Here is a 26090-nt window from a genome sequence, read left to right as displayed (position 1 = left end):
TAAAAAGCCTCAAAAACACAATTGCCTTGTTTGCTGTCTGTAAAGCTGAACAACTTCACATTTTGGTGAGGACAGAACACCTCTTACTAATAAAGTAAAGAATAAGATACTTCGAGGTACAATAAGGTACTGTTTATGCGACAAAAAAAAAAGTCGAGTATGTCGTAACCCGGGGACTACCTGTATACATCGCACCGGAGTATAAGTCGCATTTTGTGGGGAAATTTATTTGATAAAATCCAACAGCAAGAACAGACATGTCATCTTGAAAGGCAATTTCATATAAAAATAGAGAACTACAGGCTGAATGAAGCTCCTTTCACACATACCTAAACACCGTTAAAATCACGGGTAACCCTTATGTGTGAAAACAATTTCCCGGGTCAACTGACACGGAGATGACGCGGACATCTACCGAGTTGCGTCTTAGTATAATGTCCGGGAATTTCCCGGGAAGCGCTATGTGTGGAGCAGGTGTTAAATTCCCAGGTCACAGCGCGATAGCTGATGACGTAAACATCATGGCGGGTAGATCGTCATTTCCTCTTTCTTCGCAGTAAGACGAAAAGTGGTAAACAAACATCGCTATCATCAACATGGCAAACTGGAAATAGCCAAATTAAACTGAAACCATAATGAAATTAAATTGCTATTGGATCGTCCATCTTTGAAAATGTGTGGTTTATTTTGTTGCCGTTGCGGACCAAAAAATTACGTAATGTCCGGGTTATAAAATCATGCCAGCTGCCCTCCCCGCACAGAGAGCGCTGATTCGTCAACACGGGACAAGTCTGTGAAAGTGTCCAAAACACGTAATTCCTGGGGTATCGCTTCATGTGTGAAAGCAATGACGCGGGTAAATCCCGAGTCTCCTTACACGGGAATTTACCGGAATATAAATCTAAAAGGGGCTTAAGTGTATGCTCATGTTACATGACGCGTAAACAACGAACTGACGTGCCCGTTATGTTCGCGAAACATCGCTATTAAGAGTTATTCAAATGACTATAGCATAAAAAACATGCTAACAAGTTTACCAAACTAGCAGTGTCGCTCCATTAGCGATTGGTTTTTCTTAGTTTTTCTTCTTCTTGACTCCTTTTTTTCTGCTGCTCGATTATCGTTTTCAGCTGCATACCGGTATTTCACTACTTGTAGATTGTAATCTGCAGAATATATTTTCTTTTTTGGTGCCATTTTGTTTAGCCCTTCTCAGTTGTTTTTATAAGTTACCTTTAATGTCTCAAAACAGCCTTGAGCGCCCTCTTTTGGTTTAGTGTGAAAATAACATGTGAAATGACATAATAATGTGTTAATAATTTCACACACAAATCGCTCAATAACACCCTCGGCCAAACTACGAAAAAAAAAAAGCGACTTATAGTCCAAAAAGTACGATACTCTCTTATTGTGAGAAATTGGTGGAATTTTGAATGACTTAAGTTGAAATATTACTATATATAAGAACACGTTTTTAGGAAAATAAAATTGTAATTTTGAGTTACACAAGGAAAATATTAGGGGAATTTTTATTAAGATTTAAAAATATAATATTGTGAGATTTTTTTTTTTTTTTAAAGGAAAAACACCCCATGTCACATCAACGCACATCACACACACATATATATATATATATATATATATATTATATATATTACATTTTATATTGTCTATTTACCTCCTTACTATCTTTCTTCTGTCTTTATGTTAGTATGTTGAATTATGTTTGTTTTAGTGTGTATATTTTCTTTTCTTCTTTCATATACAGTATAGCCTATGTTGATTAGTATGTTGATGTTTTGTCTGTTAGGAAAATAAAGTTGTAATTTTGAGATACACAAGGAAAATATTAGGGGAATTTTTATGAAGATTTAAAAAAATAATATTGTGAAATGTTTTTTTTTTTTTTTTAAAGGAAAAACACCCCAAGTCACATCAACTTTTTTAAATTAAAAATGTCAATATTAAAAAAAAAACATACTAGAACCATTATAAGAAATATTCTATTAATATATTACATTATATCATATTAATATATTTTAAACTGTATATTACACTATTAAACTGAAGACAAAGCTAGAATTTTATTGTGTTTATTTGTACTTTGTTAGCATTAAAATAACATGTCAGAAAATTAAGATGTGATAAAAAATAAAATAAAATAAAACATTACTAGCATTATAAGTATTTTGGAATATTCCAAGGAAAAGGGCCTACAACAATATACACTATATATATATATATATATATATATATATATATATATATATATATATATATATATATATATATATATATATATATATATATATATATATTACCTTTTATATTGTCTATTTACCTCCTTACTATCTTCTGTCTTAATGTTAGTATGTTGAATTATGTTTGTTTTAGTGTGTACATTTACTTTTCTTCTTTTATATACAGTATAGCCTATGTTGATTAGTATGTTGATGTTTTGTCTGTTTTATGTTTTGTGTGGACCCCAGGAAGGGTCCTCCATAGATTAGTATGTTGATGTTTTGTCTGTTTTATGTTTTGTGTGGACCCCTGGAAGAGTAGCGGATGTTTTCATCAGCTAATGGGGATCCTAATAAAATACAAATACAAAACAATACATGAACATTTTGTAAAATTTTGAAGTAAAAAATACAATCATAGATTCTTTTGAATCTAAGTACAAAAGTTTTTATATTTTTTAATATTACAGACTACCGAATACCAAGTTACCCCTTTGCAGTGACAACAAAATGTACTTCGCTAACTGACCTGTGTTCTTCTGGGCTCCTCCCGTGTGGGTGACGGGTAGTAATATGGCGATGGCTTTCCAGACCCTGCAATCAAGTACAAAACCTTTGAACAATTTCATATATGCCGATTCAGACGAGCTACGCGCTTGAAGGGGAAATCACAGCGCCGGGCTGTGGCTTTCCACTTGTTTACATTGCCCACAGGGATCGGGATTTACGTTGGCATGCCATCTCGCCACTGGAATCCATTAAACCTCGTTTCCACTGATGCCTTTTTTTTCTTGTTGTTATTTAAACTGCCCTCCCACTCCACCGCCAGTTAGGCAAGAGCTCTTGTCTGGCGTACCTACTCGCCCTCACCCCCCAATTTGCAATAATAACACCATTGTGTGGTCCGGTATGGACTAGCGGGTCCACTTTAGTGCTGTGCCGCTCTCAAGTGCTGCGTGCTAAACTGACAGAGGACCCAATGTGGGGCGAAATAGAAGAAGCGAAGGGGAAAGGAATCCACAACAGCAGCCATACTGAGAGCACGATTGGGAACAATCACGAGAAAGCAGAAAAAACAATTTGGACCAGGCTACTCTAAAAACTGAGCGATATACAGCACAGTGGTGCCTTGAGATAGCCGCTCAATTGGTTTCTGACCACACTAAAAATTCAAAACACTTGTATGGTATGTAAATAATCTTTTCCTGATCGAATGAATAGAAATGACATCAATCTGTCGAAGCCTTCCGCTGAAAAACAATAATAAATGTTGTGTGTTTTACTTCTATCACTTCTCTCGCTTTTAATAGCAATGAAGTAGTAATTGAGGTTACATAGCTGTCTATTTTATTGCATTTTATATAGCATATTGCAAAAGAATAATTTAATGTGGTAAAAAATATTATGTTTTTGCCATATTTTTTGCTTAAATTCAATAGACATTGTGCTACTTTTAGTGTGCATACCTTCGACATCTGGGACATTTTATGATACAGAATTAGACACAAAGTAGGGCTAGACGATTTTAGAAGGGGAAAAAAAAAAAAACAATTGTGATTTTTCTGGCTAATACTGCTACAGTGATCCATCGTTTTTCGCGGTTAAAGGGAACCAGAACCCGCCACGGTAAGTGAAAAACCGCGAAGTAGTGCCCCCCCAATGTTCAATATATTCATTCAGATTGGAAAGAGATACAAATAAGACATTTTTTCACTTTTTTTCCCCAAAGTATAATAAAAAAAAACATTATAATTTTTAATAAATGGTTTTCAAGCACTTCAAATGTCATAATTATGTAAGGTTTTAAACATGTTACTGTCCCACCGAATTATTTTTAAACAAGAATAAAGTAGAAATATCCTTGTCTTTAATAAATGCGTCATTGAATGAGTCCACTTAAATCCACTCAAGCTGCTCACTTACACACAATGAGTTGTCAAAGCAATTGTTTAACAAGTTAAACGATGATTGACGCATGCGGTGCTTTGACCTCAACTTTAATAAGAAACTCCAGTGCACTGCCTGAAGAAAAAAGAGCAGGTAGAGGGAGGGAGGGAGCGAGAGTGAGACAACGAGATCGGTTCGGGACAGCTCATCTCTATTTTTTTTTTTAATTGAAAAAAAATCCACGATGGGGGGCCGAAATTTGAAGCCCGAATCACTGAATTTCGATTGGAGTCACAATTTTCTTCATAACAAGCTTCAGTGCAAAATTATATTTACTAGCGCTTCAATTTTAGACCACCTGGAGAGGGCTCAAGATGTCACTCGCTTTTTGTTGTTGTTCTTCTCAGTGAGGACACTAAGAATCCTACTGCTCCGTTATTCGTGGATGGTGCAGAACGTAATTTGATAGTAATATTCTAGTTATGAATAGGCATTAATTCTCAGAGCCTAATTTTCAGTTTTTCCCCCTCAGGGATAATTAATTTAATTATTTGTAGACTTATTGTTGCCTGTAAGTTTCAAGTTAACCAGTAGATCACATGCGCAATCTTTGGGTGTGCGTACTTATTGTTATTGAGATGTTCTGAGTTAGCTAGAGTGCAAGCACAATCTCAGGTCTGCGTATATTGTTTCTAGGCTAATGGGCCGTTTAGGGAGTGAGTTCATTTCAACTTGTCATATTCAGCCTCGCCGAAAACTTCAACCAGCTTGAAACTTTAATTATTTATTTTTTGGTGAAAAATTGTTTTATAAAACTGTTGCTTGTTTTGAGATGAGTTTACTGTCACCATGCAGAGCTCATATTGCAAATGCAAGTCAAAGCAAAACGAATGGGGCCCGTATTTTGAAAAACTTGCCTCACCATTAAAAAAAATATATATATATGTATATACTGTATATGTATTAGTGCTGTCAAATTTCTGCGTTAACGGGCGGCAATTAATTTTTAAAATTAATCACGTTAAAATATTTGACGCAATTAACGCATGCACGGAATGACCTGTTCATGCGTTGCCTCAGTTTACAATGATGCTGTTTTAGCACATTTTTTTGGCTTAAGCTTTGGCAACTCTTTCACAACAAATATAAGTATTGTGTCGAACGACGTGGGGAAGTATGACAGGAGATGATCTTTAACTTAACACGCTTAATTAAACGCAACGCAGAACATACTGTATACCATTTGCAGCCACCACTGACAGTCACAGTTGCCCAACTTACCATCATGCATTTGGGCGGAACAGTTAAGTCGCTACAGTATAATTTAGTGAAAGCACAACAAAAATAATATTCCTATCTCTCACTGGCGATGCTCTTTTTCTTAACACGCTTAACTGAGCACAACGCAGAACATACTGTATGCCATTTGCAGCCACCACTGACAGTCATGGTTGCCCAACTTCCCATCATGCATTTGGGCGGAACAGTTAAGTCGCTACAGTATCATTTAGTGAAAGCACAACAAAAATAATATTCCTATCCCTCAAAAAATAATGTTCACAAAAAGAAAAGCACTCAATGCAAAGAGAACTGGCATTTCCAATCAAAATAGCTATGTAAAATACACATAAAACTTACTCAGACTTTGCCTTGGCTCGATCGCTAATTTAAAACTCGCCATTGACACCTTGTGGTGTATTTCAATCACTACCTCACGTAGTTGAAGACACTGTGGAAGAACGGCAGGGAGCCCATGTGACGTCACCAATGGCGAGCTAGTAGTTTATTTTTTGATTGAAAATTTTACAAATTTTATTAAAACGAAAACATTAAGAGGAGTTTTAATCTAAAATTACTATAACTTGTACTCCAATGTATCTTTTAAGAACTACAAGTCTTTCTATCCGTGGATCCCTTTAACAGAAAGAATGTTAATAATGTTAATGCCATCTTGTGGATTTATTGTTATGATAAACAAATACATTACTTATGTACAGTATGTTGAATGTTTATGTCCGTCTTTTGTCTTATCTTTCCATTCCAACAATAATTTACAGAAAAATATGGCGTATTTTAGAGATGGTTTGAATTGCGATTCATTACAATTAATTAATTTTTAAGCTGTGATTAACTCGATTAAAAATTTTAATCGTTTGACAGCCCTAATATGTATCACTTCCAGAAATAGACATAGAAAGGCTGCAAAAGACAAGACAATGTATAATTATGGAATTCTGTACTATAAATTCAAATAACGAACCATTTTTTTTGGTATGTATTCCTTTCATAGCCCCTATAGGTACCTCAACAGAAATAAAATAAATTTAAACCATCTGGTGCGCACCAAATTGTTTCTAATGCGCACTTGAAACAATCAGGTAAACATTAGCATTATATAACATTTAAGCTAGCGAACTTTTGCTATGCAAGCTAGCCAATTGTTCTTTTGTAAGATTCTCATTTATTTATTCATTTATTTTTATATCGTTTTAAGCTAAGCTCCGGCACCCATCAGACACCAGCAGTTTCGGTGTGCTAAACAGGAAAATACAGGATTTAGTTGAGCTTTACTTCAATATTGGACTCAACAAGCACCTGATTTTAGCCTTAAACGATATAAAATAAATAAATAAATGAGGATATAAATACAACAAGAGAACAATTGGCTAGCTCGCAACGAAAATGTCCGCTAGTTCAAATGCTATATAAAGCTAATGTTTACCAGATTGTTTCTGGTGAGCACCAGATGGTGTCTGGTGAACACCACATACTATCTGGTGTGCACCAGATGGTTTAAATTTGTTTTATTTCTGTCGTTGTCCCTTTTGGGGCTCCGTAATTTCTGATAATCTTTTTTGGACAATTTAGAGTCAACAAGAAATCTTACAACTATGTTGTGTTTTTCTGTATTTCCATGTGGCACACTAGTCAAGTCCGTCCATTCATGGTGGCGGGTTAGGATAGCAAAGGGTTGGCGGCGCTTTAGTGGTGCTAATGGAGTGCAATGTTTTGGCAGAATGAGAAAGTGAAAGTGCAGGGAGCGTTACAAGGGACATAACAAGCTACTAAATGCTCCCCTTCAGAGAAAACCAGAGGCAAGACTCATCTTAAAATACTGCATAGTACCTGTATACTGAATTTTGTGAATACTGTTGTCCACTTGGTAGTTATAAAACTGCATAGTTGACTGTGCTCTCTGATAATCTCTCAGGGTGTGATCACGAACGGCGGGAGACGACATGGCGCTGGCGGCTGCGAAAGGAACAGTCGGGCATGAACGAAGCGTTGCACCGCAGAGGCCTGCGCCAAAAGTAACACGGCCTACCAGGGTGGTTAAGGGGGGACATCTGATTACTGTTGGTGGGGAGGGTGGGCTGCGACTTGAACCTGTCCCGCTCGAGTGTGGATACAGGAGTGAGGAAATGGTTTTGGGTCCATCCATCCTGTCACGAAAACACAAAGGAAACATATTGATACCTTATGGGTGATTTTTTTATAGGGTGCTATTTGTGTCCCAAGTATAAATTAAGATGTATTTTCACTAAAATTGGACAAATACTCATTCAACTCTTCTGCGATAACATCACACCAATGACGGGAAATTCCATTGTAGTAAGCAATTTGATATATATATATTTTTTTTTTTTAATGCCTCCTTTAAAAATCAGATTTTGCATTTTTATGAAGCACATTTGGTGTGGTTGATCATCACGTGTCCACACTGCTAAAAGTATATATCAAAGAAATAAATCTAATTGAACATTTTCCAAAGTTATATTTGTAAAATTATAGATTTTCTCATCAAAATCATGCTAGGCTAAGGGCTAACTTGTCACCAAAATGTCCACTCTGTTACGTCCAAATGGAACCCTATTAAAAAAAAAAAGACCCTTAGACAAAAATATCACAATATTTTTTTTTATTTTCCCTAAGATATTTTTTATTTTTTATTAAGATCGGTGAGATACAAAAAAGTGAAACAATGAATATAGACTTCACAATCAGTTGATGAGACAGCTCCTACAGACATTGCGCCACGGCTTCCTGTAGGGGGCAAGGCAGAGCGCCGTGGAAGCTTTCACTGCGATAAACGCAAACACACGCTGCGTTCTAACACCGGATTTAGTTGGAAACAGGACGAAAGTATACGAGAATGCAGGCAGGTAGGATTGTCTCTAGATTAATCTGGTCGAGGATTCAAGGTAATAATTATATAAAATAGCACCATGCATGCACTTTGTAGCGTTGTGAAAAAAATGAAATGAATGGAAAAATTTAGCGTAACTTTAGCTTGAAATATTTATGTAAAATGAATGATAACTGCCCGGTTTTTGGCTTTTAACCAAAAATCTAGACTATTTTACGTTCATATCTATGGAAATTCCGGGATTTACGCATTTGTTTACAAGAATTTTCAACTTAAATAGCTCTTTGTTTTGTGATGGCCACCATGTTAGATTTTGTATCCATACAGAATACACAATGACATTCAAATAATCAGGTCATTTGTGACCAACTGCTCATTTTTTGGCAAAAAAAAAAAAAACCCTAGTAATTTAGACGTTTCTGCATCCATAGAAAAAATTGGCTTTTACGTGTTTTATTTTATGTACAATTTCGACCTAAAAACGACAAGGGCCAAGGCAATTGTGACATCAGAATTCAGCCTAAATAATTCGTGATTGTATAAAGAAAATGCAAAATTTGCTTTTGTTGAGCAAAATTAAGATGATTCTGCATGCTTTCCTCAAGTATTAAGTTTCTGATGTGAAAATTCAGTGATTTATTAACTGTTGAAAACATGTCAAAATTGCACTGAATAAAAATAACTAAGTCACTATTTTGGGCAAAGACTTATATGTTAAACATTGCTATTGATCCTGAAAATATGTGTAATTATCTCTGCATTTGATGATTTTTGTGCATCTAGTGTAAAATCTGAGAATTTTATAGCCATTTTAAGTTTTTTTAGACTTATATAAAAAATAATCGGTATTTTTTTCGGGAATGACTTTTTTGATGCCGCTGCACACGGAGACTAATATATCCTAAGGGTTTTGGTTTTAGGTCGCTAGCAGCTTTGGTTTTGAAAATATTTGAATTTTAAGTTTTGGAAAATAGGTCCCCTATGGAGCGGACCTGCGTCCCGTTTTCTGTCAACTGATAGTGAAGTCTATGCAATGAACATAAATGAAAAAGCTTCTTACTTTCTTATAGATGGCACGTAAATCTCTGTACTGCCACAATGTGTTTAGCACCTGGGCGGACGCTTTGACCACTTTCAGAGAAAACCTGCAATACATACAGCAAATACATTCAAACAGGTTCAGGATATTCATGTCAAATTTTCAGGATCAGCCAATTCAAAATAAACTAAAAATCGAAACGAGAATGGATTTTTTTTTTCACAAAATGTTATCAGGAGGGTTATATTTATGACCTTTTGTGAGTTGTATATAAATATAAGGTAGTATTTGGAGATACAGTAAAAAAAAAAAAAACACTGTCACATGACGTGTGAAATGTGCATGAAGAAGTGTGACTTTTTAAATGTATTTTCAGCTACAGGAAGTCCATTTAAAAATTAAATAGAAATAAATCAAGCCACTAAGAAACTAGAACTTAATGGACACAAAAACATTTTTGCCGATACATGGCATGCACTTTCCAGAACAATTTTTACGTCTGCCTATTTGGGAGTATATTTTGTCAAAACAAATCTGTGCCAAAATCCAATATCTTAGATCCGAATTCAAACTAGGTTACCACAAAAATACTAATAGATCACAAAGTACACAGTATTTGCCATCGGTGTTTGAAAGAAAATTTATGTCTGTAATTTACCAACAGTTCCTCTCGTTCAAATGTATTGAAAATCTATTAATGTCAATGGCAGGGAATGAAAAAAACTTGCACTGAATTTTTAATATTGGCAGATTTTATGTGAAAAATTCAATGTTAAATTCCACCTGAAAATGGAATATGAAAAAATAAAAACCTGAATTTTAATCTTTTTTTAATCATCAATATTACAAAAAAAAAAACACGTTTTTTTCAACATTTAAAAAGGTACAATATCTGCATGTCTCAAAGTGTTGAAATTCTATGCATGAAATTACAATTCAAACTCAAACGAATAGTCTACTTCCACACACCTAATATTTGTGTGTTCTGGCACTTGTAAACTATCAAGTCGTTTCCCATACGATGCCTTGTGACAAACATACTGCACGTTCATACCTGTCTCCTCTGCCCTTGGTGATGTTGACTAGCTTCTCGATGCCGCCCGTGTCTGCCAGCGCTTTGGCGTTCTCCATGTTCCTGCTTGTGACCTCGTGCAGGGTGCAACAGATGGCCGCCACCGTCTCGTCCGACAGCAAGGTGGTATTTCCCCCGGGGAGGCGGTTGACCAGGTCTCTCATGGCGTACTTCCCTGTGAGGGAGGAGGGAGATGTGGAGCTAATATGACATGACAGGGCCTTATGGTCGCGATGGTGTGCAGGATACAAGTGCAGATGCAAGGATATTCAGTTATGTCACTTCATATCAACGTAAATTGTGCTGTTCAAAGTCGTGAATGACTTTAGAGTTTGGTGTCATGACAAGGCAGTGAGAGTGTGATACTACATAGCCCTTTTCATACACATATCCTGGTAAATTTCCGTGTAAGGTGACGCTGGATTTACTCGCGTCATTGCTTTCACGCGTGGAGAGGTATCCCCGGAATGACGTGTTTCCAACTTGGCGCTCTCTGTGTGGGGATGGCTGCTGGCGTGATTTTATAACCCGGTCATTACGTCATTTTTGGTCGGCATTGGCTGTCACATTCTGTTGGTCAGATCGTGTTTTGTTACAGAGCCGGTTGTAGGAGCCTTCCCGACGTCGTAACTGCAGCCAATTCAAGCTCATCAAGACTATATTTAAGCCCAGGTGATCCAAGAAAAGGGTGCCAAGATATTAACTTGCTGTGCGCCATTCAACACCTTTACTCTCGAAGTTCGTGCATTTGTTCGTCGGTCATTCTTGTTTTGAATTCCCCTACGTTGTGCTGGTATTTGAGTGTACAGTGATACCTCAGCTCACGAACATAATTGGTTCCCAGAAAGTGTGTGTAAGGCGAAAAGTTCGTCTTCCGAACATTTATTTCCCATAAGAAACCATTAAAATGAGAATAATCCGTTCCCAGGTCCCCATAAAACATAATTTTCTACTAAATAAGCCTTAAAACTACACAAAGATAAACCTTATTTTCTTTAATGTCTTCTTAGGCTTAACACTAGCCTGTGGTGGGGTCTTTTTCGGTCCCATAATAGCAAAAGTACACTCAATATGGTCCAAAATGTCTATCAAACACAAACCACGTCCGCACTCAACGAAAGGGAGGGGACGAACTGGGACGCCGTGAGTGTGCGTCAGCTTCTCGCGTCCGCCGAAAACTAGTTCGTCAGCAGAGACTATATGCTCACGAATTTAATGTTCTTGAGGCGAAAAGTTCGTGAGCTTAAGCGTTCGTGAGCTGAGGTATCACTGTATTTGTTGTCTTATCAGCTCTTTGCCTACCGCTTATGTCAGTATTATTGATCCCCGTCGACCTACTGTCACAGACCCGTTGTGTTATTCCCCCTTTTCCGCGTTCCCGTCTATTTTTGTTTGTATTTAATAAACCCTTGAGCGCTTCCCTCCGTTGTTTTTTGCTTTGAGGTTTAAGGAACTGCTTGTTTCCGCAGTTGCGGACCCGAACATCAGCAACAAAATGAACCACACATTTCCAAAGATGGATGATGGACTCTCTTCCACGGTTCTACGATCCAATAACAATTTTTTTTGTTTTGTTTTCAGTTTAATTTAGCTATTTCCACCTGTGATGTTGATAACTGCGATGTTTGTGTACCGCTTTTCTTCTTAAGCCTCAGTTATGCTCCCGCGTTGTGGTGAAGGCGCAGCAACTACGGTGTCATTTGACATTCGATGGTTCTCCGGCCAGGTGACGCGTTGCTCTGTAATTCACCGCCAAACCACTAGAGGGTGTGGCGTTATGTTTGTACGGTTTTGGGGCATGTTTGTTGACTTTCTATTGTCAAGTTTAACAGAGAAAAAATAAACAATGCAAGATGGAACGCTTGAAAGCTTAACTCGGAAGCTTAACTCGGCCTTTAATGTGAAGAAAGAGGAAGTGACGATCGGCCCGCCATGATATTTACATCATCAGCCATCGTGCGGTGACCCGTGAATTTAACCGCCTGCATTCACGCACACTGCTTCCCAGGAAAGTCCCGGACATGATACTGTCATGCGAAATGACAGACACGGCAGCGTTAGCACATGTATAGAGAACTAAATGCTAAAATACTCCTAAATCGGCAAAATCTTGACTTGAATCTATCTTTAAATGATGAAAGTTTGACTAATTTTCACATGGTGACAGTAGACAGAAGTGAATTAATGCAATAACGGGAGCAATTTAAACAATTTTAACGGTTGGTTCACAACATTAATTGACTTCCAAACATAGCAAAGGTTCCTATTTTTTTGTTATTTTTTTGTAATGAAAAAAAAAAACATGAAGGGTAACACCAGTTACTTTGCCAAGTAACATTAAGGTAACCGAGTTACTAACTCAATTACTCTTTGGGAGAAGTAACTTGTAACTGTATTTAGTTTTTTAAAGTAAGATTAACAATACTGGTCATGACCATACCATTTATTTAGCAATTGGGGAAAAATACTTATCGTATTTTTCGGACTATAAGTCGCAGTTTTTTTCATAGTTTGGCTGGTGGTGGGACTTATACTTAGGAGTGACTTATGTGTGAAATTATTAAACTTAAAATTTTGGTATTTTGGAGTGACATTGATGGTTTGGTAAAATTGTTAGCATGTTCTTTATGCTATAGTTATCTGAATAACTCTTAATAGCTATGGCCACATTCGCGTTCTGCCTTTGGCAATGTGTGTTCAATGTGTGTTTTTTTTGTATTGAAATGCATGCTTTTATTTTGTGGCGCTTTCACGCCCACGTGAGGGTGTACTCGCACTTGTTTATGTGAAGAAGACATCTGAGAAACCAGACCCCCCAAAAAAGTTTCTAACTTTAACACATATTTCATGTAAAGAAAATCATCAAAATAATAAATAACAGGGCAGTTTCTTTAAGTAAATTTCAGTAGTGTTTACATTTAGACAAGACACTTTTGCATGTATTCATTCCAGCAAATTAATTTTTTTTGTTTGTTTGTTGGCTGGTTGGTGGGTTTGTTTTTTAGTGACTGTGTGAGGCTCTTACCAATGAGCTCTTTGTTCCGGACGTCCAGCGCCATGTTTCTCAGTGCGGTGGCCACCGAACACACCACCCGGTCGTTATCCATCCGCAACAGCTCTACAAGGATGGGAAGTCCTTTCTCTTTACGTACTGCGGCACGGATGTATGCTGCAAACTGTTCCAAATGAAAAAGGGGCAAATTCAGCCTTAACTATGTCAACATTTAAGTAACACTGTAAGAAACAATGAGGTCTTAAGATATGATTTTACCTTCCAGTTGCCGGCGGACAGATTCTGAAGTGACCCGGCAGCGCCCTCCAGAGTGGAAGGATTGGAGCTCTCGGCAAGTAACGTCAAGTAAGGCTTCACTACCGCAGGGTGCCACAGCATTTCAGCACCTGTGGGTGGCTTGGAGAAACCTGGGATGGGTCCCACACCATCCCACTGAGGATACAAACACAACATTCAGCAGAAAAAGGACAATGCAGTTTTGATAAAAAGTTAGGGATATTTGGCATTTCAGGTGAAATTTCAGGCAATAGCTTGCACTGCTTATTAAAGACAAACACTCACAGTGTCTTCCTGCGAGTTCTTTTTCTTCTTCTTTTTCCTCCCCCAGCAACTGGAGCTGACGTCTTTGCTTGGCGATTCGCTTCCCAGAATGGCGTCGACCTCTTGCACTCCGATCAAGCGTGACGGAGGCAGCTCCAGCTCCAGACGGTAGGACAGGTTCCTTAACGTGCAAATGCAGTTTTCCACTATCTGATGGGCACACAGAGACAGACAGGGGCTGAACAAATTCATACTGATACGATACGTCTGCTCAGGTGATTTAATGTTTAATATGTTCCATATTAGACAGGAGTTGTAATGGAAATCTATCCATCATAATGTGAAGGATATTCCTTTTTTTTCAACTGCAAGCACCATTTCCCCCACTTTCTTAAACTAAATAAAGTGTAAATATATAATTTAAAAAGTTATGTATATATATTTTTTTGCCATATATATTATCGGTTACTGTATCGGTATCGGCCTTGTGGAGCAGGACGTTATCGATACCGGTATTAAAAAAATGTAAATCGTGCACCCCTAAATAATTGTCACCTTAACTTAAAGACTGGTGACCGGAGGTCGGAGGAGGACCGTCGAGATCGGCATTCTACGGCCGTGTTCTCGGGCCAGTTCACGCTCATATTTTTCTATTATTTCCATCTTCATTTCAATGGTAAGCTTCACGTTTTTCCTTTTTTCATCACCTGCACTAACATTCTTGGTTATTCTCCCATGTTGATTTCTCTCCCAAGAAAATCTGCCGCGCGTCCGTCTTGCTGGAAAACAAAGAAACTGCGGCGCTGTCATAAATCGTCGCATTTCAAGCATGTCGTCAGATATAGAAACAAATATCGAGTCAAATTTTACGTTGGATGTCGAAAAGATCGGGTGTCGAAGCGATCGTATGTCGAGGTACAACTGTACAGTATACAGTGCCTTGCAAAAGTATTCGGCCCCTTGAATCTTGCAACCTTTCGCCACATTTCAGGCTTCAAACATAAAGATATGAAATTTAATTTTTTTGTCAAGAATCAACAACAAGTGGGACACAATCGTGAAGTGGAACAACATTTATTTGATAATTTAAACTATTTCAACAAATAAAAAACTGAAAAGTGGGGCGTGCAATATTATTCGGCCCCTTTACTTTCAGTGCAGCAAACTCACTCCAGAAGTTCAGTGAGGATCTCTGAATGATCCAATGTTGTCCTAAATGACCGATGATGATAAATAGAATCCACCGGTGTGTAATCAAGTCTCCGTATAAATGCACCTGCTCTGTGATAGTCTCAGGGTTCTATTTAAAGTGCAGAGAGCATTATGAAAACCAAGGAACACACCAGGCAGGTCCGATATACTGTTGTGGAGAAGTTTAAAGCCGGATTTGGATACAAAAAGATTTCCCAAGCTTTAAACATCTCAAGGAGCACTGTGCAAGCCATCATATTGAAATGGAAAGAGCATCAGACCACTGCAAATCTACCAAGACCCGGCCGTCCTTCCAAACTTTCTTCTCAAACAAGGAGAAAACTGATCAGAGATGCAGCCAAGAGGCCCATGATCACTCTGGATGAACTGCAGAGATCTACAGCTGAGGTGGGAGAGTCTGTCCATAGGACAACAATCAGTCGTACACTGCACAAATCTGGCCTTTATGGAAGAGTGGCAAGAAGAAAGCCATTTCTCAAAGATATCCATAAAAAGTCTCGTTTAAAGTTTGCCACAAGCCACCTGGGAGACACACCAAACATGTGGAAGAAGCTGCTCTGGTCAGATGAAACCAAAACTGAACTTTTTGGCCACAATACAAAACGATATGTTTGGCGTAAAAGCAACACAGCTCATCACCCTGAACACACCATCCCCACTGTCAAACATGGTGGTGGCAGCATCATGGTTTGGGCCTGCTTTTCTTCAGCAGGGACAGGGAAGATGGTTAAAATTGACGGGAAGATGGATGCAGCCAAATATAGGAACATTCTGGAAGAAAACCTGTTGGTATCTGCACAAGACCTGAGACTGGGACGGAGATTTATCTTCCAACAGGACAATGATCCAAAACATAAAGCCAAATCTACAATGGAATGGTTCAAAAATAAACGTATCCAGGTGTTAGAATGGCCAAGTCAAAGTCCAGACCTGAATCCAATGGAGAATCTGTGGAAAGAGCTGAAGACTGCTGTTCACAAACACTCTCCATCCAACCTCACTGAGCTCGAGCTGTTTTGCAAGGAAGAATGGGCAAGAATGTCAGTCTCTCGATGTGCAAAACTGATAGAAACATACCCCAAGCGACTTGCAGCTGTAAATGGAGCAAAAGGTGGCGCTACAAAGTATTAACGCAAGGGGGCCGAATAATATTGCACGCCCCAATTTTCAGTTTTTTATTTGTTAAAAAAGTTTAAATTATCCAATAAATGTTGTTCCACTTAACGACTGTGTCCCACTTGTTGTTGATTTTTGACAAAAAAATTAAATTTGATATCTTTATGTTTGAAGCCTGAAATGTGGCGAAAGGTTGCAAGATTCAAGGGGGCCGAATACTTTTGCAAGGCACTGTATATGCAAATATATACTGTATATACACATATTAATGGTGTACACAGCTGTAAGGTGTTACTGCAATATTTGTTTAAAAAAAGCATATATACCGTGTGATTTACTTTAGTCATTTATTCATATTTTCATACTTACGAGTACAAAAGTAAACTAATACCCAATGGGGTACCGCACACTACATGTCACTTCCGCTCATTAATATTTATGACGTTAGCTACTGTGGCTCTGCTGTTAGCTAAGGGGGGACAAGCTCTTGGTTGTCCCTAATAGGAGATGAATGGGAATAGTGTACGAAGGAAATATTTACAGAGCTAAACCTACTAATTATGTCTGAAAATGATGTCCCTGGTGCCAAATTCACAGGTAAAGATGTTTAAGAACATAAAAATGTTCAGTTAAAGAGTTGGCTTGAGTGTCGACGGCTGAAAAAGACGGAAAAAAACGAGCCGACCTAAGCTTACGCGTAGCTTTTTTATCAACACCTTTTTCTCACGCCACTGACAATGACATTCTCCTGTTTCAACAATCTATCCTTTACCACCATAAGCCCCGTCTTTCTTATATATTATATCCTTTGGTTGTCTTAAGTCTCTGACCGTTCTTTTGGGGTGCAACTGACATTGCTGTTTTTGTGTAGCGATCGCAAATGCTACTCGTTGACAGCCAACGAACACTTTTCATTTTTTATTAATAACAAATCTTAATTCTATTCTATTAATTTATTTACACGTCCCCCTTACTAAAGTTGTTTCTTTACAACAGAAAAGGTAACAACGGTGGCAGTCAGATACCACTTTAATTTTTTTTCAGGTTATTCAATGTCAGACAGAAGCAGCACGGCAAAACGCCACGTTAAAAATATGTCAAAATATCAAAATGGCTTACCTCTTGGCCCAAACAAAATGTTTACTGCATATGAAATGTGAACGGCTTCAACTTGCTGGCGTTAAACTGGTCTTTTAGATATCCGCGCCATAGTAGCATAGTAGCTCCATTTTTTTCCTCCGAGTTTTTGGTTCCGGGAGAGTATGAAGGAAACATCCTTTATATGTCATAATGTCTAGAGTTGTTTCTACAAGTTCCATAGTAGCAGTGAATAATCCGCATGTCATTTTTGAAAGATTACCGGAGAAAGACGGCCGAAATATAATATGGTTTGCATGCGAGGGTGTGTATATAATGTCCTACTTCCGCTTTACGATGTGACGTCACGGTCTAAAAATAGCCTGCGTGCAGTACGCCATTGGAAAGGCAATTAAAAGATTCAAACCAATACAAAGGGTATTTTATTTCTCTCTGAGGGGCTCTTAACATGCGGCAACATATTTTTGTCGTGGTTTAACAATTCTGTGTCTCTATGCATGTGTGTAGTGCTGCAACGATCAATCGATCAACTCGAGTATTCGATTAGAAAAAAATATTCAAATTAAATTTTGTTGCTTCAAGTATTCGTTTAATTACAGTGGCGTTGTAATGGTTTATTTTGAAAGTGTTTACATTTAGTTTATTGATTCGGGTGGATACATTGCCCTCTGGTCTGCCTTATTTCACATGGCTGAATCCAACAGCCCCCTGTTAAGATCAACGTAAGCTAAGTTTTTGTTTGGGCTAATGTTTTTTAATGCATTCGTAATTTTGTTTATATGTATATTTAGCCGTTTTTTGTGGGAATATGTGTCAGAACTAGAGATGTCCCGATCCGATATTTGGACCAGATCGGACGCCGATATGGGCAAAAAAATGCGCATCGGTATCGGATCGGCCAACACGGAAAAATTCCGATCCAGACTTCTGATCCATTTTTTTTATTTTATTTTTTTTATTTTTTTTTAAAGTCCGGTCCGGGTTTTCCAGCGCACCGATTTACATAATCTATTCCAGTTTTTGCTTTGGTTTCCCTAAAATCCGTTCCAAATTTAAAGGCACACCTTCAACACACTACATTTACATTACCGTCTCCCAATTTACCGAGACACTTTATCGGTAAAAATGTCAGCTGTGTGGGATCATTTCACCTTAAAGGACAACAAAGACGAAGAGGCAGAGTGCAACATATGCCACAATAAAGTCAGCGTGGTGGTAAAGCTGTAAGAGGTTTTAATACAACCAACCTAATTAAGCATTTAGCGAAATACCACCACAAACAATATAAGAAGTATGTTAGGAAAACCGAAGACAAAAAGAAAGGTCCTATGTAACTAACACTGGCAGATATTTTTGCTATGCGTGACAAACTGGCACTCGACTGTCTCAAAGCCCAGGGAATAACAAGAGACATTGCCGAAGAATTCATTCTGGATGACGAGCCATTATCTCTCGTGAGTAAAGACGCACCATCCAACACTTAGAACCACGGTACAACATGCCCAGCCGTCATTACATCCTTGAGCGATTCGGCCGTGGAAGATTCGAGAACGATTCACAAACATCCAAATTCCGATTATTGAAGTATGTCGAATAAAGCGGAACTAATACACAGCGCGGTCTTCGTTACGCAATAAGAAACGGACCGCATTGCATCCCGAGAGTAAACATCGTGCTTGTCATAGACCCGGGTAATGCCAATGCTCAACTCACGGCTTTAGCCCTAACTCATGCCGCTGGATAAAAAAGAATACCTGACTGCTGCTGACAGCCGCTACAAACTACATCAACATCATTTTACTGTAGATAATAGATATCATATGTATATAGAACTAGATGCAAAATGACAGACTTGACGGCGTTAGCAACATTGAAGTATTGAAAATTAGTTGCGTTAGTAAACAGCCGCCATCTTAAAGCAGGAAACTTCCCTAGTAGGCTGTTGTGAACCTTCCAAGCAAACCTAATTAACTTTTTATCTAAAATACTCCTAAATCGGCAAAATCATGACTTGAATCTATCATCGAAACAGTTTTAAAACTTTCACATGCGAAAGTAGACAGAAGGGAAATTATGGAATAACGGGAGCCATTTTAACAACTTTAACAGTTGATTCACAAAATTTAAATGAATTGAATGTAGTTTAAAGCTGCTGATACAGAATGGGGACTTGAGTATTTTATTTACTGTTTTAAAATGTTAACTTGATATTGAAATAGTCGTTTATTTAAACCTGAGAGGCTTTTTATACAATTTTTGTAACTAATGCATGAAACATTAAAAGCATCTAATAGCTTGGGGGGGTTGTGGGATTTTCCACTGAGGTTGTTCGTGTGTTTTGCTTTTATAAAACAGTTTACAATATTATTTGCACGTTTTACTGACTGACTATGCCATTTCTGTTTGTTATTTATAATGTTTTGTGTTTGTCACTGAATAAACAAGTCAGTTTCTTGTTACCAACTGTTGTGTGTTATTCAAACTCACCTACTTCAGCTGGCTAGTAGTTATCAATAGTACTAAAAAACCTTTTTCAACATGAGTCTGACAACTAAGTAAGGAGGCTAAATAACTTTAAACTTTAACACATGCTCAGGTAGGCCGGTATCGGCCAGTATCGGTATCGGATCGGAAGTGCAAAACAATATCGGTATCGGATCGGAAGTGCAAAAACCTGGATCGGGACATCCCTAGTCAGAACCATTTGTTAAAAGCATTGGGAAAAAATGTTAGCATTTTATAGCATTTAAGCTAGCGGACTTTTGCTATGTAAGTTAGCCAATTGTTCTTTTGTTGTACGTCGATCCTCATTTATTTATTTTTTATACCGTATAAGGCTCAGTTTAGGAATTTTAATTTTTCATGTTCCTTATCCGATTACTCGATTATCCGAACTAACTGCTTTATCAATTAATCGACTACTAAAATAATTGATAGCTGCAGCCCTACATGTGTGTTTGAGTTAGTTGTCCAGTGTGTACCTTGCTGTCAAAATCTGAAGTGTTGACACAGGCTTTGATGACGTAGAGCAGTGAGTCAACCAAACCCTCACAGGTGCGCATCTGTTTTCGGGCCTCCTCGCCAGCTGAGCTCAGGTTCCTGTTTGAAGATCAAACATACAGGGCATGAGTACGTGCAAACACACCAAATGACAGATCACTGTGTGCCCGTTCCACTTGTGTAATCATTCCTGCACTGCATCTATTATGAATGAAATGTGTGTGGTCTGGCTGACTGAATTCATTCCATCTTGCTCTCAGTGAACCCACACAGAAACAACAATAGCTGAGGAGGAGAGTAGTAAGATGGCATTACGTCATTTCTCAGCGTGTTTATCTATGAAATGGTTTTACACTATATACAATATAATAACGTAAAGCACAGATTAAATGTGGCTGTGTGTGAGATGTTTGAATGTTGCAATGAGTAAAGGATAATTAATTTCCAATATAATGCCCTCAATTCAACACACAATGCAGCCCAATTTACAAAATATGGGAGGTTTTCATATTCAGTCCAACAATTTAGAATTAAAAAATGGCATAACATCGTTTGTCCACATGAGGGTGCAAGTGAGCCAATCAGATGGTTACCTCAAGCAGCCTGTCGTGTTTCTCAGCACCAGCGACGAGTGAAATTTAAGTTTGTGGTCCTCTTCGAAGGTGGAGCTGCTCCATCCCGAGTGGGGGATGATCACAGTGTTGGTCAGGGTGGTTAAGGCGTCGCGGATGATTGTCATCTTGACGGCGTCGCACGACGACAGGTTCCACAGCACCCCTGTAGAGATGGCGCACGCAAACACGGTCAAGCAGGGGTGGAGGATGGCGGGGTGCTTAGACGGATGCACGCAAGCCTTCAGGGTATTTCGGTTGTTGTGTGCACTTTGATGGAACCACACAGGGATGGACTGACAATCGGGGCTTTTAATAACTGCATGAGGGTGACCAAAGGCAAACAAAGAAGTTAAATTAAAACTGGGGGATATTTTATGGAAAATTAACATCTTAATGGCTTCTAGTAAGAGTGTAACGGTATTTTTATTCGTCCCATACCGTCACAGTACAGGTATCACAATTAGGTGCATGCAGTCGGACGGAATACGTGTGAGTGTGTGTGTGTGTGTGTGTGTGCGGGGGGTCATCTTACTTTGCTTTAGCCCTAGGCCGAAGTAATGGAAACATTGGTTGAGTATTTATTTTTGCACCATTTCAAAAGATGATATTTCAATTTTGCAATAGTTTGCACTTTTTATTTTATCTAGTATAAAATTTTATCTTAGGCGGGAGTGTATGTTCACTGCAAATGGTTTACAGTTAACTGTGTGTAATCCCACATTGAAAAATCGTATTTTCATAAAAAAGTTACCAACTGGCAAATGCTACCTGACTTTAACGGTTACAGTGGGGCAAAGAAGTATTTAGTCAACCAGCAATTTGTACTTGAAAAGATTAAAGAGGCCTGTAATTGTCAACATGGGTAAGCCTCAACCATGAGAGACAATGTGGGGAAAAAAAAAACAGAAAATCACATTTTTTGATTTTTAAACAATTTATTTCCAAAATAGAGTGGAAAATAAGTATTTGGTCACCTACAAACAAGCAAAGATTTCTGGCTGTCAAAGAGGTCTAACTTCTTCTAACGAGGTCTGAGGAGGCTCCACTCGTTACCTGTTTTAATGGCAACTGTTTTAACTCATTATCGGTATAAAAGACACCTGTCCACAATCTCAGTCTGTCACACTCCAAACTCCACTATGGCCAAGACCAAAGAGCTGTCGTAGGACACCAGAGACAAAATTGTAGACCTGCACCAGGCTGGGAAGACTGAATCTGCAATAAGTAAAACACTTGGTGTAAAGAAATCAACTGTGGGAGCAATTATTAGAAAATGGAAGACATACAAGACCACTGATAATCTCCCTCGATCTGGGGCTCCAAGCAAGATCTCACCCCGTGGCGTCAAAATGATAACAAGAGCGGTTAGCAAAAATCCCAGAACCACACGGTGGGACCTACTGAATGACCTAGAGAGAGCTGGGACCACAGTAACAAAGGCTACTATCAGTAACACAATGCGCCGCCAGGGACTCAAATCCTGCACTGCCAGATGTGTCCCCCTGCTGAAGCCAGTACACGTCCAGGCCCATCTCCGGTTCGCTAGAGAGCATTTGGATGATCCGGAAGAGGACTGGGAGAATGTGTTATGGTCAGATAAAACCAAAATAGAACTTTTTGGTAGAAACACAGGTTCTTGTGTTTGGAGGAGAACAAATACTGAATTGCCTCCGAAGAACACCATACCCACTGTGAAGCATGGGGGTGGAAACATTATGCTTTGGGGCTGTTTTTCTGCAAAGGGACCAGGACGACTGATCTGTGTAAAGGAAAGAATGAACGGGGCCATGTATTGAGAGATTTTGAGTGAAAATCTTCCATCAGCAAGGACACCGACTGGCTGGGTCTTTCAGCATGACGAGGATCCCAAACACACAGCCAGGGCAACAAAGGAGTAGCTTCGTAAGAAGCATTTCAAGGTCCTGGAGTGGCCTAGCCAGTCTCCAGATCTCAACCCCATAGAAAATCTGTGGAGGGAGTTGAAAGTCCGTGTTACCCAACGACAGCCCCAAAACATCACTGCTCTAGAGGAGATCTGCATGGAGGAATGGGCCAAAATACCAGCAACAGTGTGTGAAAAGCCTGTGAAGAGTTTCAGAAAATGTTTGGCCTCCGTTTTTGCCAACAAAGGGTACATAAGAAAGTATTGAGATGAACTTTTGGTATTGACCAAATACTTATTTTCTGCCATGATTTGCAAATAAATTCTTTAAAAATCAAAATGTGATTTTCAGTTTTTTTCCCCCACATTCTCTCGTGGTTGAGGTTTACCCATGTTGACAATTACAAGCCTCTCTAATATTTTCAAGTGGGGGAAATTGCACAGTTAGTGGTTGACTAAATACTTATTTGCCCCAATGTACCTCAGTCGAGTCCTAAAAAAAAAGGGTGTGTTGTTTATTTTTGCACATAAACTGTAAATTAAAGAATGTTAGAATAAAAGTAAATAAAATCATAAGTTTGGTGTTTTCTTCTATTTATTTTGCACTTTTATAAAAGCAGTTTTATAGTTTCAGCCAGTAGAACAAACTTTTTTTTTTTAAATCAAATCATTTAAAAGTTAAAGTTTGTACCAAAGCCATACAGAACTGTGATCCCAATACATACTAAACAGTAACCTGTATGTAACGTTACACCTCAAGCCTCTACCTATAAAAATATTAGTGTCCTTGGAGCGCACTCCTGTGCGTAAGATGTCAAGTGAAAAATAAATGCCTTATGAATTTGACACACCACAGAAGGGGGAAAACTAAAATGGTGGAAAACACAAACACTGTACCTCCACAAATCAGATTTACATGGTTTTCCCTCTTCGCATATCATTAGCAAATGCAGTGCAAACAAACTAATATAAAGTCATGACAAGGCCATTATGACTGTGAACCCATGCAAGTGTCTTGTAGCCTTGTATTTTTAAACACACACAACAAATTGAACGACACCCATTTATTTGAAGGAGGATTGCTAACAAAAAAATGCTTTCAACATTTTGTTTTCAAAACTGAGGACTAACTGCAATTTTGGTAATTTAACAAGAAGCATTCACAGTGAGGAGTTTTTTGGTAATTTAACAAGAAGCATTCACAGTGAGGAGCAGAAGTATTTGCACCTCTTGTGAGAATCAGCCATAATTAGACACTCAAAGAGTTGTCAGTCCACCTAGAAAAAAGTCCACCTTTACCCCATGAGTAACCACCCACCCACCACCTGTCTGAGCTCTTTATTGTCACCTGTGCACCCCACAGTCATTCGTAATCCAACTGCTACCATGGGCAAGACCAGAGAGCTTTTGAAAGACACCAGAGAAAATATTGTTGAGCTCCACAAAGCTGGAAAAGGCTATGAGACAATTGGAAAGCAGATGTTAGGAAATGGAATAGGCTAAACATGACTGATAATCTACCTCGGACTGGGGCTCCATGTAAAATCCCTCCTCGTGGTGCATCACTCATGATGACAAAAGTGAAGGCTTGGTCGAGAACTACATGGCATGAGCTGATCAATGACCTGAAGAGAGCTGGATGCACAGTTTCAAAGGCTACTGTCAGTAGAAAAATCATGCATTGCTCTGAAGGTTCCCCTGTTGAAGCCAGTACATTTGAAGGCCAGGCAAACGTTTGCCAGGGACCATCTGAATGATGCAGAGGGGTCATTGGGGAAAGTCATGTGGTCAGATGAGACCAAAGTAGAACTTTTTTGTGCAAACTTCACTTGTCGTGTTTGGAGGAAAAAGAAGGATGAGTACAATCCCAGGAACACCATCCCCACTGTGAAGTACGGGGGTGGAAATTTCATGCTTTGAGGCTGCTTTTCGGCAAAATGGACAGGACGACTGCACAGTGTAAAGCAAAGGATGAATGGTGAAATGTATCGTCAGATTTTGAGCCACAACCTCCTTTCCTTAGTCAGAGACTTGAAGATGAGTTACGGCTGGATCATCCAACATTACAATGATCCGAAGCGCACAGCCAAGTTGACCAAGGAGTGGCTGCGTAGAAAGCATATCAAGGTTCTGTAGTGGCCTAGCCAAGCAGACACATCTTGTTCCTCAACGATAGCCCCGAAACCTGACAGATCTAGAGAAGATTTGTGTGGAGGAATAGGCCAAAATCCCTGTTTCCATGTGTGAAAACCTGGTGAAGAACTGCAGAAAGCGTCTAACCTCAGTAATTGCAAACAAAGGCTTCTTCAATAAATATTAGCACCAAATTTCTCAGAAGTACAAATACGTATGAATCCCAGTAAATTACAAATAAATTATTGAAAAGTCATGCAAAGTGAGTTCTTGTGAGTTTTTTTAGATTATGTCTCTACAAGCGAATAAGCATCTATGATTGGGTGAACTTGCAAAATGACAAGAGGTGCAAATTAGGGCTGTCAAACGAATAAAATTTTTAATCAAGTTAATCACAGCTTAAAAATGAATTAATCGTAATAAATCGCAATTTAAACCATCTCTAAAATATGCCATAGTTTGCTGTAAATTATTGTTGGAATGGAAAGATAAGACACAGGACGGACATAAACATTCAACATACAGTACATAAGTACTGTATTTGTTTATTATAACAATAAATCCACAAGATGGCATTAACATTATTAACATTCTTTCTGTTAAAGGGATCCACGTATAGGAAGACTTGTAGTTCTTTAAAGATAAATTTGAGAACAAGTTATAGTAATTTTATATTAAAACCCCTCTTAATGTTTTCGTTTTAAAACAATTTGTAAAATGTTTCAATCATGAAATAAACTAGTGTCTTTAACTACGTAAGGTAGTGATTGAGATACACCACAAGGTCTCAATGGGGAGTTTTAAAGTAATTAGAGATCTAGCCAAGGCAAAGTCTGAGTCAGTTTTATGTGTATTTTGCATAGCTATTTTGATTGGGAATGCCAGTTCTCTTTGCATTGAGCGCTTTTCTTTTTGTGAACATTATCTTTTTGAGTATAGGAATATTATTTTTGTTGTGATTTCACTAAATGATACTATAGCTACTTAACTGTTCCGCCCAAATGCATGATGGGAAGTTGGGCAACCATGACTGTCAGTGGCGGCTGCAAATGGTATACAGTATGATCTGCATTGTGTTCAATTAAGTGTGTTAAGAA

At 38.4% G+C, this 26090-nt stretch overlaps 1 protein-coding gene across 6 annotated transcripts in view; it reads right to left on the bottom strand.

Moving 5' to 3' along the window:
- Window positions 1-26090, bottom strand: part of LOC130927091 (plakophilin-4-like) — a 249057-nt gene that overhangs the window by 4865 nt on the left and 218102 nt on the right. For all 6 annotated transcript variants that reach the window (XM_057852634.1, XM_057852635.1, XM_057852632.1 and 3 more), the window contains 10 exons: window positions 20958-21141; window positions 20346-20463; window positions 13960-14148; window positions 13657-13830; window positions 13411-13561; window positions 10368-10560; window positions 9335-9419; window positions 7453-7570; window positions 7254-7379; window positions 2770-2834 (listed from right to left, as the gene is read on the bottom strand). In XM_057852634.1, coding sequence (XP_057708617.1) covers window positions 2770-2834; window positions 7254-7379; window positions 7453-7570; window positions 9335-9419; window positions 10368-10560; window positions 13411-13561; window positions 13657-13830; window positions 13960-14148; window positions 20346-20463; window positions 20958-21141 — 1403 coding nt within the window. The remainder of the gene's footprint in view (window positions 1-2769; window positions 2835-7253; window positions 7380-7452; window positions 7571-9334; window positions 9420-10367; window positions 10561-13410; window positions 13562-13656; window positions 13831-13959; window positions 14149-20345; window positions 20464-20957; window positions 21142-26090) is intronic.

Source organism: Corythoichthys intestinalis, chromosome 12, assembly GCF_030265065.1.
Source record: "Corythoichthys intestinalis isolate RoL2023-P3 chromosome 12, ASM3026506v1, whole genome shotgun sequence".
Lineage (NCBI taxonomy): Eukaryota > Metazoa > Chordata > Actinopteri > Syngnathiformes > Syngnathidae > Corythoichthys > Corythoichthys intestinalis.
Note: the sequence above shows the minus strand (reverse complement) of the source record. Positions and strands in the feature narration are given on the sequence as shown.